Source organism: Ambystoma mexicanum, chromosome 14 (genome assembly GCF_040938575.1).
Source record: "Ambystoma mexicanum isolate Mex_15411 chromosome 14, UKY_AmexF1_1, whole genome shotgun sequence".
In the NCBI taxonomy this organism is placed as follows: Eukaryota; Metazoa; Chordata; class Amphibia; order Caudata; family Ambystomatidae; genus Ambystoma; species Ambystoma mexicanum.
In genome coordinates this window covers 380248438-380267364 of record NC_090940.1, presented here as the reverse complement: position 1 = coordinate 380267364, position 18927 = coordinate 380248438, and the positions used below count along the sequence as shown (strand labels likewise).

Here is an 18927-nt window from a genome sequence, read left to right as displayed (position 1 = left end):
GATGAGGGAGGAGATTAAGAGTTTAGTAGCATTAAAGGTTAGGAAGGGTCGAATTTTTACGGATGTTGCAGAGGTGAAAAGGGCAAGATTTGGCAGTAAGAGAAATGTGGTGAGATAGAGAGAGGTGAGGGTCAATGTAAAGACCAAGGTTACGTTTGTGGGGGGAGAAGGAGCGATGGGAGGGGGAAAAGAGAATGAAAGGGGGAGGGGAGGGAAGAGGGAGAGTGTTGGCAAGGAAGAATAGGACTTCAGTTGTGTGCATTGAGAGTGAGGAAGTGAGAGGACATCCAGGATTTAAAAGTGGAGAGATAGGAAGAAATCTTATGGTGGATGTCGGGAGAGAAGGAGAAGGAGGAGAAGGAGAGGAAGAGCAGAGTATTATCGGCATAGAAACGGTGTGAGACACCAAAGGAGGAGATGATGGGGGCAAGGAAGGAAGTGTAGAGTGAGGAGAGAAAGGGGCCGAGGACAGAACCTTGGGGAACACCATGGTTAAGAGGGAGGGTGGGAGAGGTGGAGCCACACCAAGAAACAGCAAAGATGTGGTTGGAAAGATAAGAGGAGAACCAGTTAAGGACAGATTCTTTGAGGCCAAAAGAGGAGAGAGAGTTAAGGAGAAGAGGATGGTCCACAGTGTCGAAAGCAGCAGAGAGGTCAAGGAGAATAAGAATAGAGGAATGTTTCAAGTAGCGTGCAGAAAGGAGAGAGTTGAGAACAGAGATGAGGGCAGTTTCAGTGGAGTGTAGAGGACGGAAACCAGATTGGGCAGAGGGAAGAAGAGAATGGGAAGAGATGAAGGAAGAAAGTTGAGAATAGACAATACGTTCGAGAAGTTTAGAGAGGAAAGGGAGGAGAGAGATGGGGCGATAGCTGGAAGCAAGGAGGGGATTAGCAGATGGTTTTTTGAGAATGGCAATGATAGGTGCATGCTTGAATGGAGTAGGAAAGGTGGAAGATGAAAAACAGGTGTTGAAAAAGGAGGTGAGATAAGGTATGAGAAGGGGGTAGATTTTAGGAATGAGAGGGGTAGGAATGGGGTCAGTGGGAGAAGCTGTGGGATGAGTTTTAGAAAGAAGGATGGCAACATCAGATTGAGTGACAGGAGTAAAAGAGGACATGGAGAAGGGAGGGGGAGGAGGAGAGTAAGGAGGGGAGGAGAGGATAGTTTGGCAGAGATTGAGGACTTTGTTAGAAAAGAAGGAGGCAAGATCAGAAGCAGAGAGAGGAGAGGCAATGGAAGGATCAGGGGTAGCTGGAGAGAGAGAAGTCTAGATAAGGTATGAAAGATGCGACGATGGTGAGAGGATTGAGACTGGAGAAGGTCAGAAAAGTAGGTGTGTTTAGCGGAGTGGAGGCAGGAGTCAAAGAGGGTGTGATAGGAGAAGTAAGCTGTTTGGTTGGAGGGTGTAGGGTGTTTGAGCCAGAGTCGTTCAAGGCGCCTGGAGGAGGAAATGTCTTCTCTAAACCATCTTCTGCTGTAAAAGTTAAAAGCTACAGCCCCTCTGTTAAAACTATAAAGGGAATTAAATCTACTCTTCTAAAGAATTAATTAGTGGAAAAACGTAACATTGTTGAAAGAAACTACCCCACTACTCCTATCACTGCCTTTAAATTCATGCCCGTCACCTCACTTGAGGTTGAATCCATCATCAGAAGCCTTAAACCATCCAGGTGTCAAGGGGATATATGCCCAGCCAACATCATAAAAGAAGGTGCTAATGAATTTGCTCCCTTCATTACCTCTTTCATAAATGCATCCTTTGCCTCCTGCACCGTCCCGAAAAATCTTAAAGAAGCATGGGTCATGCCGCTCATCAAAAAAACAAACCTTGACCCTAATTTCCCAGCCAACTTTAGACCAATTACCACTGTGCCTTTCCTCCTAATAATTTTAGGCAAGGCTGCATATATCCAGATTCAAAACCACCTAGAATCAAACAACCTCCTCGGCCTCAGACAATCGGGTTTCAGACCAAGACATGGGACAGAAACAGACCTCTTGGATTTGAAAATCCAAATGGATGAGGCAATGGGTAATGGTAGGCCGCCTCTACTCTTACTAGACTTATCGTCAATGTTCGATTTAGTCGACCAAAGCCTCCTAACTAACCATCTCAATACAGCTGATTCGTTCTCTAGCCAAGCTGCAGCCTGGGTCAATCATTTCCTGGCTGACAGATCCATGAGGGCCTTCTCCTCTATCGCCTCAGCCAATCCTGCGTATCGCCTACCCTCTGTAATATATACACAAAGCTATTGTTTTATCATCTAGATGACTTAGGCATACCATATACGAACTACACAGACGACACACAAATTCTCATCACTATCAGGCAACTACCAATCTAACACCACTCCTCAATGAAATCTGCAGCAAAATTCAGGGATGGATGGCTAATCATGGCCTTGGTCTCAACAATGACATAACTGAGATCCTCCTCATCGGCTCTAAACTAAGACTCGGCAAATTAGTCCCCAAATGCTCCTCATTCACTATCGATAACGTCATCATAGTAGACAAGGTAGCAAAACCCCTAGGTTTCTATCTAGACTCTGCCTTAAAACCTCCAAAGACAATTTAATGCCACTGCTTCGTCAACGGCATACATATCAAAACTGATAAATGCCTGTCTACCTTTCCTGAAAACTAACAGCTGTCTCACCCTTGCTAGAGCCCTTAAAATGTCCAAACAACTATTGTAACACTCTCTACTTGGGCACCAGTCAAAGGAATTTGCAAAAGTTATGTCATGACAAAGGGCCCCAGAACACAAAAACCACACCATCTAGTGACGGGGGCAATGGGTCACTTGACTCACTTATGTCCCTTTGGGACTCCAACACAGGGGTCCTGGCTGGACTCAGTCCTGGTTCCTTTGGCGCCAGGATCATATAGAGATGTGAGCAGGAACACTTTATTTCAGTGCAGGAGTGCTTTTATTTTACAAGATCTTTCCAGGTGCGGAGAGCCTATATTCCAGAGAGCATCCACATGTGCTGACTCATCGGGTGTGGCTCCCTATGCCTGCTCTTTAGGTGCTGACTCATCGGGTGTGGCAGGGCATGGCAGCAGGCAGGCCAGAGCTACTGGGCGTGGCCAGGAACAAGACTATATAAACTCACTGATCCCTCAAACAAATGCTTCGCGTTACTTTGCACCTCTGTGCAACGTGACGCTCACCGCCGCCTGGACCAGCTACTTACCTCGTGATCCTGCAACAACAGCACCCTTACCTGGACCCTGGCTTGCATCTCACGGCAGCGCTCAATCTTCTTGGCAGATCGCGAATCGACGCCGCAGCACCTGCGCTCTCTGTCCCACGAAGCCAAAGTCCTGAAACGAGAAAAGACGACAAGACAACACCCAAAAACACCCAACCCAGGGTCGCGCCGCATTTAAAACCCAACGCACACCCTAAGGCACCATTAAAGGCTACTTACCAGCTGTCGGACCATCTCAGCCCCGCTCCTCCGACCGCCGGCTCTGCTTCTTCTACCGCAGCAACCGCCGGCACTGCTACACCACCTGCAAGGGGAGAGAGCAGAGAAAACAGACATTACATACAAAGGACAGAGAACAAACATACAATTACAACAGTTGGAAGACAAGCGGGCAAATGGAAACAAGGGAAACACCTACAAGAGAAGTGGACTAGTCACAGCTGGGCTGGACTTTCACGACAAGGGACCAGTGAAGGAACTTGGTTCCCTTCAACAAGCGCCCCTGCCAGAAGCAGCAGGACGGAGAGCTCGTCATCACCATTCAGCAGGTGAGTCTCGAGAGTAGTGCAACCCCAGGAAAGCCACATCCAGGGAGAAGAGGTCTGGAGAAGGGGTCAGGGACCACAAGCTGCATACTCATACGACCCCCCTTATTATTCATGCAGGAACCGCACTGCTTATCACCGCAGTTCCCCACACAGACGCAGAGGGAGGAACAGACAAGAGGAGTTTCATTCCTGGGAGGGCTGCGACCGTGCCCCAACGCCTCCGCAGAGACCAGGTGAGCGTAACAAGTTGCAAGTATTGCAAAACAATGCTCTCAGGGCTGCCCTCTACATCCCTCGGTCTAACCACATTACACAAATCAGACAAAACGCCAACTGGCTCCCGATCCAAGACATGATCACCCACAAGTACCTCAACAACTCAGCTCCTAAGTACCTGATGAACAAATTCTCTAGGAAAGTGTCTACCAGACCTACTAGGTCCACCTGAGCCCACCGTCTAAACAATCCGACCTTCGGACTAAACAAAGCAGGAGGATCCAGCTTCCCAATGTTAGCAGCTAAAACTTGGAACAAGCTTCCACCTGTACTAAGAACCAACCCTGTGTTCCTCTCATTTCGAAACAAAACAAAACGCGGTTATTCTCGTAATCCAACTAAATATCCACTCTGCTCTATTGTGATTACTAGATCCCAGCTACCCACTCGGCTATGCCCAGAGCCTTGTTGGGTCCCACGCCTAACCCATCCATGGCCAGTTGTATTCCTACGTAAGCTCTAATTATGAACCTGTCTTCTTTGTACATATTGTACATTGCAAATACCTTGTATACATTTTTAAATTGCTAATTATTCTTTGTATCGTATTGTATATAACTCTAACATGTACTTTAAGAAAAGCGCCCATATACCCTTGGGCTTGGTGCACTATATAAGCAAATAAAACAAAAACAAACAAAACAAACAAAACAAACTATATGTCCCAGAACCCTAGAGGAACTGAGACGAGGAAAAGGGCTGACGAGGCATGTAGATGTAGTAGTCAGGCAATTAAGCCTAGTATCCATTGCAGGACTAAGGCAATTTAATATTATGGCTCACACCTGAAGTCTATTGTCAAACCTGTGAGGCATAAAAGGCCACAGCAAGAAAGCAGGAAAGGGAGAAGAAGTTGGAGTAGGAGTTGGAAGGCTGGCAGTAGTAGTAGCAGTGGAGAAGCACAAGGCTGGAAAGTCACGAGGAAGCAGGAGCATAGAAGGGACCCCGGAACGTGGAGACAGCAGATTTTACCTGCAAGTTCAGAGAGGGTCCTGCGTTCCCAAACCCTGTATTGCAGAGGCTGCTTTGAGAAGCCTGAAGGTGTCTCCCTGACTAAACCCCGGGGCTCTCATCCAGGTGGCCAGGACACAGCCATCGCTATTGGATCCAGTTCCTGGGGGTGGACCAGTGAGGGAGGATCACCTGGATGTGGGGTCCTCGTGGAGTGGGACACTGAAGGGTGAGACATGGTATCCCCCCTTACTTCAACACCTTTTCCCCATCCTCTCACGTAAGACATTCAAAACACTACCCCCCCTTTTCCGACACAAACACTTGAATGCCACACAATCGACAACAGACTAACACCAGAGCTGTTTACAAGACATGTCCCAATACAAGGGTCAGGCAATTGATCAGAATCCCACACACCTGACACCTTCCCCACAGGGAAAAAAGTAAAAGGTGGAACCCAAGAGCACAGTACGAACACGGCAGAGCACGACGAGGTGGCTAATCAAGCACAGCAGTTCAAAGGAAGGAGAAAGGTGGCAAGGAGAGAAGTGACAATGCCCTTTTTGTCCCAGACCCGCTGAAGCTTTGTTGAAGAGAGCCTAAGACTACGAACAATAGCAAAAGTGTCTTGTAGCAGATGTCAACAGTATACGGGGCAAGCCTACGCCAATAAGCAGGAGCGAGGGAGCTCCCATGCTCATGGTACTGGCCTTAACGCCAGAGAAGGGAAAAGCCAAGCAGTTCATCACAGCTGGTGAGTCGAGGGGAGAACCGATAAGAACCGGGCTGTGTTAATTGAGAATCATAAAGTGGCAAGTTTGAACCAAGTTCAATGAACTATGAAAGAACTGTGAAAGTGTTAAGGGGAGACCAGCTGCAGAGGGAAACCAACACCACATGGGTGCTAATGCAAGAGACTCTGGTCGATCTCCATCTGAGCGAAACTACAGAAACCAAGAGGCCATAGGAGGGTCACCGAAATAGGTCAAAGTGGTCATACTAAGGGTCAAGCTAAATCCCTGTAGGTCATACTAAGGGTCAAGCTAAATCCCTGTACAAACGGAAGACTATTTATAAACTGCATGAAAGAAAGGGAAGTGAATCCCACAGTGAGGAAACAAGGGAAGCGAATCCCACCAACCTTGAAGTGTATAAAAGAGACTGCAAAAGTGAACCCGAACAAGGGATGCCAGTGAGAAGGGGCAAAGTCTAAAGTCACGAGAAACGGTGTGTTGACAGACGTGAACCCGGCAGAGGGATGTCCACTATGAACTGTTTGAAAAGACAGTTTGGCCTCATTACAAGTCAGTCGGTCCAAAATCAACGGTGGCGGTAAATCCGCTGCCACCGTTGTTTCCGGAACGGCTGATTCCGAGTCCTGCAGGCGAGAGGGGTCACTCGTTGCCAGGTCTGACCTGGCAGAAGTAACACCACCTGCCTGCAGGCGGACATGGAAACACCGGCTCGGTCATAGTCCCATAGGACTCCATGGGGACTGGGGATGGGGATTTACAAGATTCCACCTCCAGAATTACTGGGTAATTACAACCCCGGTGATTCCGGCAATCACGGAGGCGGAATGGTATTACCGGTCCGGCGGCAACCTGACTTTTTCCGGCACGGCTCCTCACGGACTCATAATGAGGCCCATTGAGAAACTAAGGGAAGAGAAATCCTGCTAAAGGAGAAGCCCTTAGTGAACCCGGAGGAGGGAATCTGAGATTTAAGAGGGGTCCGAGCTTGACCGAGGGAGATCCGGGGGTGAAGTTATCATCCAAAGCTCATTGAGAAAGAGCTGATATGTGAATTGAGGAATACGATAAGTGAAGGATCAGCGCCCAGAAGAGGGGGACCCAGGGGTGAACCATTATCACCCTAAAGAACATTCATTTGGTTAAAGGAACTTTTGTTGTGTTTTACCTATTTTAAACACATCTGGCCCTCGAAGGTAAGAGACTTTGAGGAGAAATTAGACTTCGCCATCGATGGTCCGGATGGCTGCAAGTGGAACGGTCGTCTCATGCTGGAGATGCCCGAGACTGTACTGTGCTCCAAGATCCCATCTTAACTTGTGCTCAAAACGTGGGGAAGGGAGACCCTAGATAAAGCATCCTGACATATTATTTGAGAACACTTTTCCTTTTCTTGAGAACTATCCCACACCCCCATTTTTATTAGTTGTAAGATTTGGCAATGGGTTTCTTAATATAGGGCCTTTTTATTTCACACGTCACCAGGACTGCCTTATTTTTCATTTGATGGTAGACACTTGCTCCCAACTTAGATGTAGGTTTAGATTATGCGTTTTTCCAACCTGCATACAGCATTCATTGTTCAATAAACGCCCTTGAACTGTGATCACTTGTATCGGTCTTACTTGTCACCATGAGTTCCTTACACTGCAGAGAGGAAGACGTGCTGAAAGTGAGGTTTTCCCCATGTGTGGTGCTGTGATTGCAGAGCCGTGACCATTCAGGAGCTCAAAGCCAGATGCAGAAGGCAAGCCAAGGGGCTCGGGAGTAAAAGGAACTCCCAATTAAAGTAGCTGGACCAGAGACACTCATGCTGGAGAAAGGTGTGTGTCCCAAGTGAGCCAGAAACAGCAGCAGTGGTCAGGAAGTCGGGGAAGCAGAGCAACCCGCAACTGCTGTGTCCCTGAAGCCAGTGAGTGAAGCACAGCGTTCAGATTCACTCCACAAGCCTTGCCGATAACTGTAGCCAGCACCAAAGTAATTTGCATAATGTTTAAAGCGAGTAAATGTTTGAGATCTTTAATCTGTTTGTTAACAATGGAATTGTAGTACTTGCGCTTATTGCGAAAGCTGTAATGTTCACGTGAGAAGTGAAGAGCCATTACATCCATTGTTGACCACTTTTCCGATTAAGGAGTGGTCGAGTGTCCTTAATTGTCAGGAAGGAACGCTTGCTAAATCTATTCTGAATATCTAACATCCACGTTGTACAAGAGTTACAAGTAATATCAAGAAAAAAATTGTATCAAAGGAAGATCGCGTGTGACCAATTGTGATTCCCGAAGGAAGTCTGAAGTTGTCTCCTTTAATGCTGTATGGGAATACAATTCTATTCATCACTTCTTAAACAGTAGTTGTGTGTGCCCAATTATATTTTCACTTTCAAGACTGAACCTTTTGTTGTATCCAGAACTTACATTCTTTATTTTTCTAAGAAGTTAAGTGAAGAGAACAGGCAGTACCCAAGCCAAAAGACGTACCGTTTCCATAATGAAACCGGTATAGGTATCTACTGACTCTGTAAAGTTGTCAACAGTCCAGTAGTCCAAGCTATCAGTATGGCGTTGTTACCTGAAGCTGAAAGAGTGGCACTACAGCTTCTGGGTAATTACTGGAGCATGGAGGATGTGCGAGTAAAGCTGGGGAAGGAGAGCCGAGTGCTTGTAAAGAATACTGCTAAAGACGGCTGAAGCTGAGAGGAAGTAAGTCTTGTGGACAGAAGCAGGTTATTCATGTGGCAGTTAAACAGATGGATGAGGCAAAGAGGCTGCCTCCTTTTAGAAAGTTGTTGAAGGGAAGAGTGCCCTGCCTACCTGAAGAGGTTGTAGTGTCTTGTCACACGTTGCCAGATAATTCAGAAGTACAAAGCAGTGGTAGAAGTACCTGAACTGCGGTGTAATACAAAGTTGCCAGAAGATGTCACATTGGAGTGTTTTGAAGTAGTGGCATACTGTGGGACAAGGGTGACTGTACTCACAGTAACAGTAGAAGGGTGGTTGCAAAAAAGGGAAGAAGCAACCCAAAAAGAAGCATCCTGACAAATATACCAAATGTATTGAAGAAGCCCTAACCAATTGTAAAGTTGGAGCTGGAGAAGTCCTGAAAGTAAAATAATACTGAAGATAAGACAATTTATCATCATAACCAGGATTACCATTGGTGCCATTTTGTTTGCTGGAATTGGAAGGGGATTCTTTCAACTAATACCAAAGAATTGTTGCCTGTGGATTTTTGCCTAATGAACTTTAAAGCCTGGGGAAAGGATCTTAACCTGGGCAGGTGAAGGTGATCCAAATATATGTTTTAATATTGTTTATTATATTGTGCTGCTTTATAATTTCCTTTGTACATTTGTTGTTTAGAGTGAGGAACAGTTTATCCGTGCTAGAGATTGTTCCCTTAGCCTTTTGACTAAGTAGGGACTTCCTCAGCAGAGTAGGGCAAGCAAGGCATTATTTTGACAACATTTACTTTAATAAAATGTCATACTTTGAGAAAATTACAAACAATTAGTTGTCTACCTCACATTACTGACCCCTCACAGTGTTCCAAAGGCCTACATAAGTGTATTTTTATAACAGACTGTTTAAACTAAATTATTGTATATTATATTGTGTGGACTTATTGAGGGCCCCTAACTCCTGAGACTAAGCCTCGACTGCTCTCCATTGCTACATTGATTGGGTTTTGGCTAAACTCAAATAGCTCCCTGTTCACTATAACTAGGATGGCCTTCTACAATCTGTCCACCGGACCAGATTCTAGAAAATCAGACCTAAATCACTCCATTTATGAAGAGACAGAAGAGGGTAGGAGCTAAAACACAGCCCTGACAAATGCCCTTCAGGACTTCAAAAGGGTAGCTTACCTCTACTACCAGCCTCCATCTAACAGCTTCATTGCCTGTGTAAAGGTTCACCAGTGCATTAAATAAGTGGAGGGGCGATACCCACATTTTGTTATATTTCCAACAGTTATACATGTGGTATGCCATCAAAAGCTGATTGGAGGTCAAATAGTACAGCGGTTCATATTCTGTAGGGTCACACATTTCTTAGATAAAGAACATGAGCAACAGCGTAATGTGTCTGTACAATAAGTGGATATCTCAAAAAGGTCAATCAGTAGCTTGATTCATTCATTGATGAATTTACTTGGTGCAAATAATCACAGAATTCACATTCTTCATATGGAACATTTATTTCAAAAGATACATATGGCGACAAATGTTATCAAGTGCCTGCATTATTTTTTCACTATGTACAAAACACTATTTTCATTATTTATATAACATGATGCCAAAAATTGGATGATGTATAATGTCAATCAATTATAGTGTTGTAATGCTTCAAGTTGGGTGTATGGGGTGGGGGGATCCAAGTTATAATGTTGAGAATCACACCGCTTCTAACACGCACAATGTAATACTCTCATTGCTAGTGAACCACGTAACACAAATGTTACAAGCATGTCTCGACAAAAAAAACACTCTACACAGTCATGGCAAACCCTTAACTATGGTGCAAGATTACCCAGCACCCCAAACGTCCGACACAAACTGACACTATTTATACACAACTCAAATGCCAAGAGTTACCGATGTGAATAGAAATAGAACCATCCGAGCAATGACATGGGCCCTCATTACAACACTGGCGGTAACCCATGGCGCTATTAGCACCATGGTTGCTGCCGGTGTTGTAACGAGTCCGCCAATGTTCAATGGGGAATTACCATCCCATTCCATTCCAAGGTTGGCGGGGCGGTAATTCCCCATTGAACATTGGCCCTTCCCCATTCACATTTTTGCCCCATAGGGCTCAATGGGACTGGGGGAAGGCAGTAATTACGGTACTGCAAATTGCAGTACCGTAATTACCTCGAAGGTCCCTTTGCGGGTCCCTACTTTAACGGCTGGTCCAGACCAGTCCTTCAGGTCGGGTCCCGCAAAGGGACCTCGTAATTAGGCGCTAAGGGGTTAACGGCGCTGCAGCCTTTTACGGCACCGTTAACCCCTTAGCGTCGTGGTCGTAATGTCCCCCATGGAATGTAAATGGGCTTGGCAACAGTATCAAAAGGCGACTAGTAGTGCAAACACTGAACCGCCAATCCCCAGATGTAGCGTTCCTTACGGAGACACACCTAGCTGGTACAAATTGTACGCTATTTAGACGCACTAACTACAGGCTAGCACTACATGCCGGATTCACCATGGGATCACGAGGGGTACTAATCCTGGTACACAAAAGACTCCCCTTTGCCCCCGTGACCATCACACACGACACAGGAGGGAGATTTGTACACACGACAGGGACCCTCTGGGAACGCACTGTAACCATGATTGCTGTATATGCACCACCTAATTTACTAACCCCTCAGACCAATGACATCACGCCCCTATTCGCCAACAACCCTGCAGACCTCACACTAATTGGAGGAGACTTCAGCTAAGTAATAAATGTAGACCTTGACAGAACACATGTATGATCCAGGAACCCAGACGTACGCACCGAACTCACCACATTCACCAACGCACTGGGGCTGCAAGACGTGTGGAGGACACTACACCCCGATACAAAGGAATGCTCATAACTCCGGAGCACATGACTCACTGTCCAGGCTAGGCTATTTTTTCCTACCATTAAGTAACACATGAAGCATGTGAAGCACAACTACTCCCCAGAGGTATATCGGATCTCTCCCACTCACAATAACAATTAAAACCAACAGATCGATCCCCCCCCACCCAGCTGGCGACTAAATGGCTACTATCTAGGATTCCCGGAACTAGTAGAACACATCCAAAAGACCACTGAGGCATACTTTGAGATAAACAATGACTCTGTAGACAGCCTGGTAACGCTATGGGAGGCGCTAAAGACAGTGCTCAGAGGCGAAATCGTAGCCTGGACCACAGCTCACAAGAAAAAACACCTTAAAGCAATACGTGAAGCCGAAGCAAAAGTACAACAAGCAGAGGCTGATCACCTAACCCATGACCAACCTGAAACACACCGTGCACTACAATTAGCACAGAAACGACTGCAACACATGGCTTTAGACAATGCAAAACAAGCACACACAGTGATGCGGGCAAAGGTATACGAAACAGGGGACACAGCCGGGAAAATACTGGCATGGCTAGAACGTAGAGATCTGAGCCTCACCCAAATTAGGAAACTGACAACAGAAGAACCAGAACCACTAGTAACAGACCCAGACATAGCAGAAGGCTTTGCAAAGTACTACACTGAGCTATACAAGGCACCATCGTCACCACTCGCGGCCGACATCCTGGAAGAAATTACCCCCCCCCCACCCTAAACGCACAACTGTCTAACTTATTAGAACAAGAAATCACTGAGGAAGAACTAACCCAAGCCATGTCGGAACTCCAATCGGGAAAAACCCCAGGCCCGAATGGCTTCCCCATCGAAATATGGAAGAATAGGCGCAAACGTAATCTCCCAACACTTGTTATGCCTAGTACAACACTCACATTCACAGGGTTGTCTCCCCCAGACCCAAGGAAAGCCACAATAATAGTTCTGCCAAAAGCAGATAAACCACCCGGCAGGTGCAGTTCCTATAGACCCATCTCTCTTATAAACTGTGAGGCCAAAATACTTCCAAAGGTATTGGCCAACCGGCTGCAGCAAGTTATACACAAACTGGTACATCCGGACCAGTGTGGCATCATGCCACAGAGATCCACTAGGCAGAACATATACAGACTGCATACAGCACTAGAAATATTACCCGAGCTACAGAACCCCATGGCCCTACTCGCCATATATTTCGAAAAAGCCTTTGACTCGGTCTACTGGGAAGCGCATGGGCATAGGACCGTACTTTATGAGTTGGGTTAAAATACTATATAACCATCCAGAAGCGGTAACAAAAGGTGAATGGACATGTTTCAAACCCTTTCCAACTAGGCAAAGGCACAAGACAAGGTTGCCCCCTATCGGCTTTGATCTTTGCGCTAGCAATTGAACCTCTAGCAATTCTATTAAGATCCACACAAACATGGAGTGGCTTCAGGTGGTCGAGCTACTGGGAGGACGAGGTGTCCTTATACGCGGACGACCTGCTAATATACCTGAAGGATCCACGAGAATCTTACCCCATAGTGACGCGATTATTAAACAGATATGGCATATTTAGTGGCCTTCGTGTCAACTGGTCTAAATCCATATTATTCCCATTGAAGCAAACAGACAACGCAGTGCCAGACGAATGCCCCTACCATGTGGAGAAGGAGCAATTCAGGTACCTAGGCATACAAATTACTAATAAGCTAACAGACTATGTGCCCAAAAACCTGCACCCAATAACGGTGAGATTCAAGGAAGACGTCCGTCACTGGATGTCCTTACCACTAACACTACTAGGTAGAGCTGCACTTTTTTAAGATGATGGCCCTTCCCCATCTTCCTTTACATATTACAAAACGCTCTGCTACCCATAGCACCCAGTGAATTCCATAAAATAGACCAGACACTTAGGAAATTGCTATGGAACGGGGGTCAACCTCGTCTGGCACTCACCACCCTACAAAGATCTGTATCGGAAGGTGGAATTGGACTCCCCTGTCTACAACCCTACTACTGGGCCAGCCAGATGGCAATAGTGAACGATAAACTCCACGGGGGCACCACATTACTGCACAACAGAACGCAAGACCCCAACCAGCAAGAAAGACCTATTATGAAACACCTCTATCGCAAAAATGACCGGTCTGCTACTCCGTCCATGCTGTCACACATAACTATAGTATGGGCAGATACCCATAAATACTTAGGCTGGGACAAAAAACTAACTCCAGTACAACCACTGTGGAACAATAAACACCTCCCAGAAGTGAATAAGCTACCGAAATGGCACTCTTGGTCCCAATTAGGCATTACCAAAATTGGGGACGTAGTGAGAGAAAATGAAATAATACCATTCGCAGACAACCACTGCCTTCGCACTCCCACCAAATGAGCAGTATCACTACACGCAAATAAAAACATGCGCTGCAGGCCCATCTCCCTGAAATGATTGATATGCCCGACTACACTCCGCTAGAACGCAACCTATTCCCAGAAATGATTAAACACAAAGTCACATCCACCATGTACAGCGCCATAACCTCCTTTGCTGCCGGAACGGTCGGGTCTGTAAACCAAATGGGAGAAGGATGTGGGTGCCATACCTCCAGAGGAATGGGTGGCTGCTTTGATGTTCCCCAGAGAATCAGCTATCTCTTCTAGGCTCAGACTAATCCAACTGAAGATATTGCATAGAATCTATTACCCAAGGGTGGCATTATTCACTGGGGCAAAACCACCAACTAATCCTGCTTGAGATGCAAAAGGGAAGAAGGCTCTTATTACCACATACTATGGGAATGTACCTTTATTCAACAATACTGGCAGCAGTGCTGCGATGAACTGTCAAGGGTGATGGGCAAAACGATCCACAGAAGCCCAAAACAGCTACTGCTGGGGATAGAGGAGGAGGTTGAGCTATCACGTTAGGAAAAACAGTTTTTATCCACCACCACTGCATTAATCAAGAGAAACATAGCACAACTCTGGGGTTCTGAGACGACACCGAGCTACACGCAGTGGACCGCGGATGTGGACATTTGTATTGCAATGGAAAAAAAGAGTCTACACGGCTAGGGGATGCCCTGAAAAAGCTCAGAAAATATGGCAAAAGTGGGAAGATGCACACCGAGAGGTAATCTGCACTGGCAGACCAAGCCAGTACCCAAGGACAGGCAAAGGAAACCAGAATTAAGAGACACTAGCGTAACAAACGCAACTAGATGTGTTAGGAGACTCGATCGTATTGGAGCCATGGTGTGAAATTTTTGTTGGGTGGGAAAGGGAGGTAACTGTTACCTCGCTGCGCGAGGCTGTATGTTTTCATGTTACCAAAAAACAATAAAATGTTTTATTAAAAAATAAATGTGTGTTGTAAAGTCTGTATTTGGATAAGAGGTTCTGTCTGCCAACGTCTGTATTTAAAAGAAAATTCTGTCTGCCAACACATGTTTCGACCATAGGTCTTTCTCAAGTGAATATAGAATGTTTGTAGCGATTGGTCATCGATTAGTGCTAATTTACCAAATTCAGTTAGATTGCCTGTTTGTCAATATCTCATTAATTGCATTGATGGAGTCAGACATTAATCACAGTCTATCTGTCAGCTTTCCTTGTTTTGAATCAGGATCACTCTGCAATACTTGGGAATCATATGTTTGATTGCAGGCTAAGTAAGGTCGCTTGTCTATGTATAGATCTATATTAGAATGGATGAATTGCATCCAAGCGGTGTTCCGCCTAATGTTGATGGCGTGCCATATGAAGAATGTGTGAATTCAGCAATTATTTGCATCAAGTAAATTCATAAATGAATAGATCAAGCTACTAATGATGTTTGACCTTTTTTGAGATATCCACTTATTGTACAGACACATTGCGCTCTTGCTTATATTATATTTCATGTACCTTTCACAGCACCTGGCAGGGTGCCACATAACCGAGAGCAGCCTGTTGCGTTTCTCAGATTTAATACCCAACCATACAAGTAGTTATTTGGCACAGATCGTATCAGGTATTGCCAAAACTCATTAAACAAACATTTGGAATGGAGTGTGTCCTCCCACGTATTCCTCATTTTTTATATATTCACGTCTGCTTGCAACTTGCTTTGGAATTTTTTTTTTTTTATAGGGTCGAGCGTCGTGCAGTATCGAATCTTGGTCCTCGACGGTCTCCAGAGCGTCCCTCGTGACGTCGACGCTGGTATATAGTGGCACGCGTGCTGACTGTTACCTCAGTTCAGTTTTTTCCGCATGGCTGCGTGCTTTGGACCTACTCGCCTAAGGGATTAAATTACGTTTTACTTCGATATGGCCTCCACCCGAAGACAGGCTTCAAGCGGTGTGCAGACTTTGGGGCCAAGATGGTAGAGTACAGACCTACACTGCGTTTGTCTGTGGTGCTCAAGATCGGGCCACAAGGTCGGCGACTGTGGCTAGTGTCAATCAATGATGGTTTAAGGCCTTGCGGGAAGGGGAATCTCGATGCAGGTAAGCCCTCCCCCAAATCCACGGCCCTGACCCCTTCGAAGAGAAAATCCTCCTCTGACTCGAGAGATGTCGCTCCTGTAACAAAACAAAAGAAAATTATTTAAAACAGACGTTCAAGGTCAGGTTCACAACGCTCATCCTCTTCCCATAAAAAGGGTAAGAAAGGGTGTTGCAGGTCCTTGTCGTCATCGTCTTCTGACAGTTACTTTCCCAAAAAAGAACTAGACTCCAGCAGAATTAGAAAACTTCAGCTTAAACATTTCAGAATTTTTTTAAAAAATACACTACTCCGAGTGTGCCTCCAAAAGGAGTCCAAGAAAAGTGGCCACCCCTCGGCGTCTATTGAGACCGGTAGTGAGTCCCAGGTGTCCCCTTCTCGGGCAACGAAGAGCCCGAGAAGAGAGGTTCCTCTACATAAATCAAAGGAATCTTCCTGGACGCACAAGAAAAAGCCAGCGCCTGTTACCTTGAAACATTCAACAGCATCAAAGCCTTCTTCGAAGGAATTAAAACATTTATGTTTGTCACCTGAACCTTCGAGGCATATAATACATATTGAGCCTTTGATGAAACAAACTGCTGACGCGTTCATCAACAGTTTTGAATAAGCTGTCGAAGCCTTTGACGCCTTCAGCTTCGTCGGAGCATTATTTGCTTTCTAAGACTGCAGAGTCTATTGCTTATGAGCCGAAATTCTTCCAACCCATTCCTAGATCTGATTTCTTTAGGCAGATGGGTTCAATCTTTGAAGATGACGAGGAAGAAGAGGATCAGCCCTCTTTTGGGTATGAATATGCAACTCCAAACGTTCCAGAGGAATTAATTTCCGATGAGGTCAAGATGCAGAATCTTGTGGAAACATTAAAGGAAACCAGTAGCTGGTAAAAATCACCAGAGACAGAATTTTCTAATGCTGAAATATCTGGTTATACTGATCCTTCTTACAGGGCAGTTACTGGTAAAGTAGCTGAATATCTGGGATGGTCCCGACCTGCAGCTACTATGGAGATCGATGACCTCCACTGATATCTTAGACAGTGGGCCAATTAGAGAAGCTGTATTGCCACTTCATGCAGCCTTGAGAGTAAGGGTAATGAAGAACTTGTTGAAGCCAGATTCTATTCCATCTGTTAATAAATTAACAAAGAAATACAAGACTGCTTCCGTAGACCCTCCATTTCTGAACAAGCACCCAACGCCTGAAAGCTTAGTGGTTCAAGTAGCAACAGCTTCTTCAAAGGCTGCAGAGCGAATCCTTCTGCTCCAGCAGATAATGAAGATAGGAGGGTGGACTCTTTAGGTAAAATAGTATTTATTGCAGGAAGTATGGCACTAAAATCTGCCAATGCTACCAGTGCATCAGTGAAATACACACATACCCTTTGGGTGTGGCTGCTCTAGCAGTAGAGAACATACCAGAGGGAGAAGCGAGAGCAGGCTTATTAAGCCTGATACAAGATAGCAAAGATGTCATGAAACAATCCCTACAATCTAGTTTGGATACAGTGGACTCAGTGCGTAGAGCCATGGCTGCCAGCACAGTACTGTATGTCTTGGTTAAGAAAATCTGGATTTTCGGCAGATGTTCAGGCACATGCCGTTTGATGGTACTTCTCTGTTTGGGGAGAAGGTCGATAGCAGTCTAGAAAAATTGCAAGCTTCTAGAGCTGCAGCAAAATATTTAAGGGAGGCAGCAGGGCAACCTCAATCTACAGGTCAGGAATAGAGGGGTTGTTCTTTTCGTTTCTATCCCTCCATATCGAGAGGAAGAGGTCAGTTTACACAAAGAGGTCAAAGAAAACCATATTGTGAAAGAGGTAGAGGCGGAAGGACTTGACGCTCAACACACACTGAGTTACCCTCAGCTGCAGGTGGAACAGCAAAAGGACTCCTTCAGCCACAAAACAGTGGTAGAGGGCAGGCTGTTTTAACATGTCCAGAGATGGCGAAGCATAACTTCCGATGCATGGGTCCTACAAACAGTAGCAGATGGTTACTGCCTCCCATTCCTAAAAAGACCTCCCAAAGCCCTACTGGAGAAAGGTGCGATAGAATTGGTACCTGTAGCAGAGAGGAACCAAGGTCTAATCCCCAAGAAGGACGGAGGATTGAGACCCATCTTGGACTTGAGATGCTTGAACAAGTTCCTCAGGAAGGACAAGTTCAAGATGATAACTCTTTCAAAGATACTTCAGACCCTTCGACTCCAGCATTGGTTGGTGTCATTGGACCTTCAGGATGCTTACTTTCGTGTGATAATACATCAGAAGCACAGAAAGTACCTGAGGTTTGCGGTTGGCGGTTCTCATTATCAGTTTCGAATTCTGCCTTTCAGGCTCACCTTCGCCCTGAGGGATTTTCACCAAGCTTATGGCTGTGGTGGCAGAAATTTTAAGGGGGGGGGGTCATATCTACTCCTACCTGGATGACTGGCTGATCAGAGCGGTTTCTCTGGAACAGTGTTAGGGTCATCTCAGGAGCAGCTGCCACCCCCTCCAATGAGCTGGGCTTCCCCCTGAAATTCAAGACGTCCCATTTGACACCCTCTCAGAAGCTTCAATTTATTGGAGCAGTCCCGGATTCAGCCTCGGGTAAAAGCTTTGCCACCCAAGTTAAGGGTTCAACATCTTATGCAGATGGTCCAAAAATGTCAGAGTGCCCAAAGTCATCCGGCCTACGACTTCATAAGGTTGCTCGGCCTCATGGCATCCTGCATTTTTCTGGTGCCAGAAGCCCGTCGGAGAATGAGATCCCTTCAGTGGGCTTTCAGATCCCAGTGGTGTCAATTCTCCAGCAGAGGGACGGACCTTCTCCAGGTCTCGACAAAGGTCACCAGGATCGCCTGTGGTGGGCCAGCCAGCAGAATGTGATGAGAACATTTTTGGCATCCATGGCCTGAGGTGACAGTTGTGACGGACGCCTCCCTCTCAGGATGGGGAGCACACATGAGAGCTTTCAATAAGCGGACACTGGTCTTAGTCAGAGTCCAGACTCCATATCAACCTTTTGGAGCTGAGGGCAATCAGACTAGCGCTGATGGCCTTCCTGCCCTCGATACGGGGGAAAAGTGTTGTGATAATGACGGACA

The 18927-nt window shown here is 46.0% G+C and overlaps 1 protein-coding gene across 6 annotated transcripts in view; it reads right to left on the bottom strand.

The window, feature by feature from the left end:
• Positions 1-18927, bottom strand: part of TRAPPC6B (trafficking protein particle complex subunit 6B) — a 351021-nt gene that overhangs the window by 278237 nt on the left and 53857 nt on the right. Inside the window, exon 2 of one of the 6 annotated variants that reach the window (XM_069637500.1) lies at positions 3442-3526. The exons of the other annotated variants lie outside the window; for them this stretch is intronic. Coding sequence (XP_069493601.1) covers positions 3442-3456 — 15 coding nt within the window. The 5' untranslated portion in view covers positions 3457-3526. The remainder of the gene's footprint in view (positions 1-3441; positions 3527-18927) is intronic. 6 annotated transcript variants of the gene reach the window in all.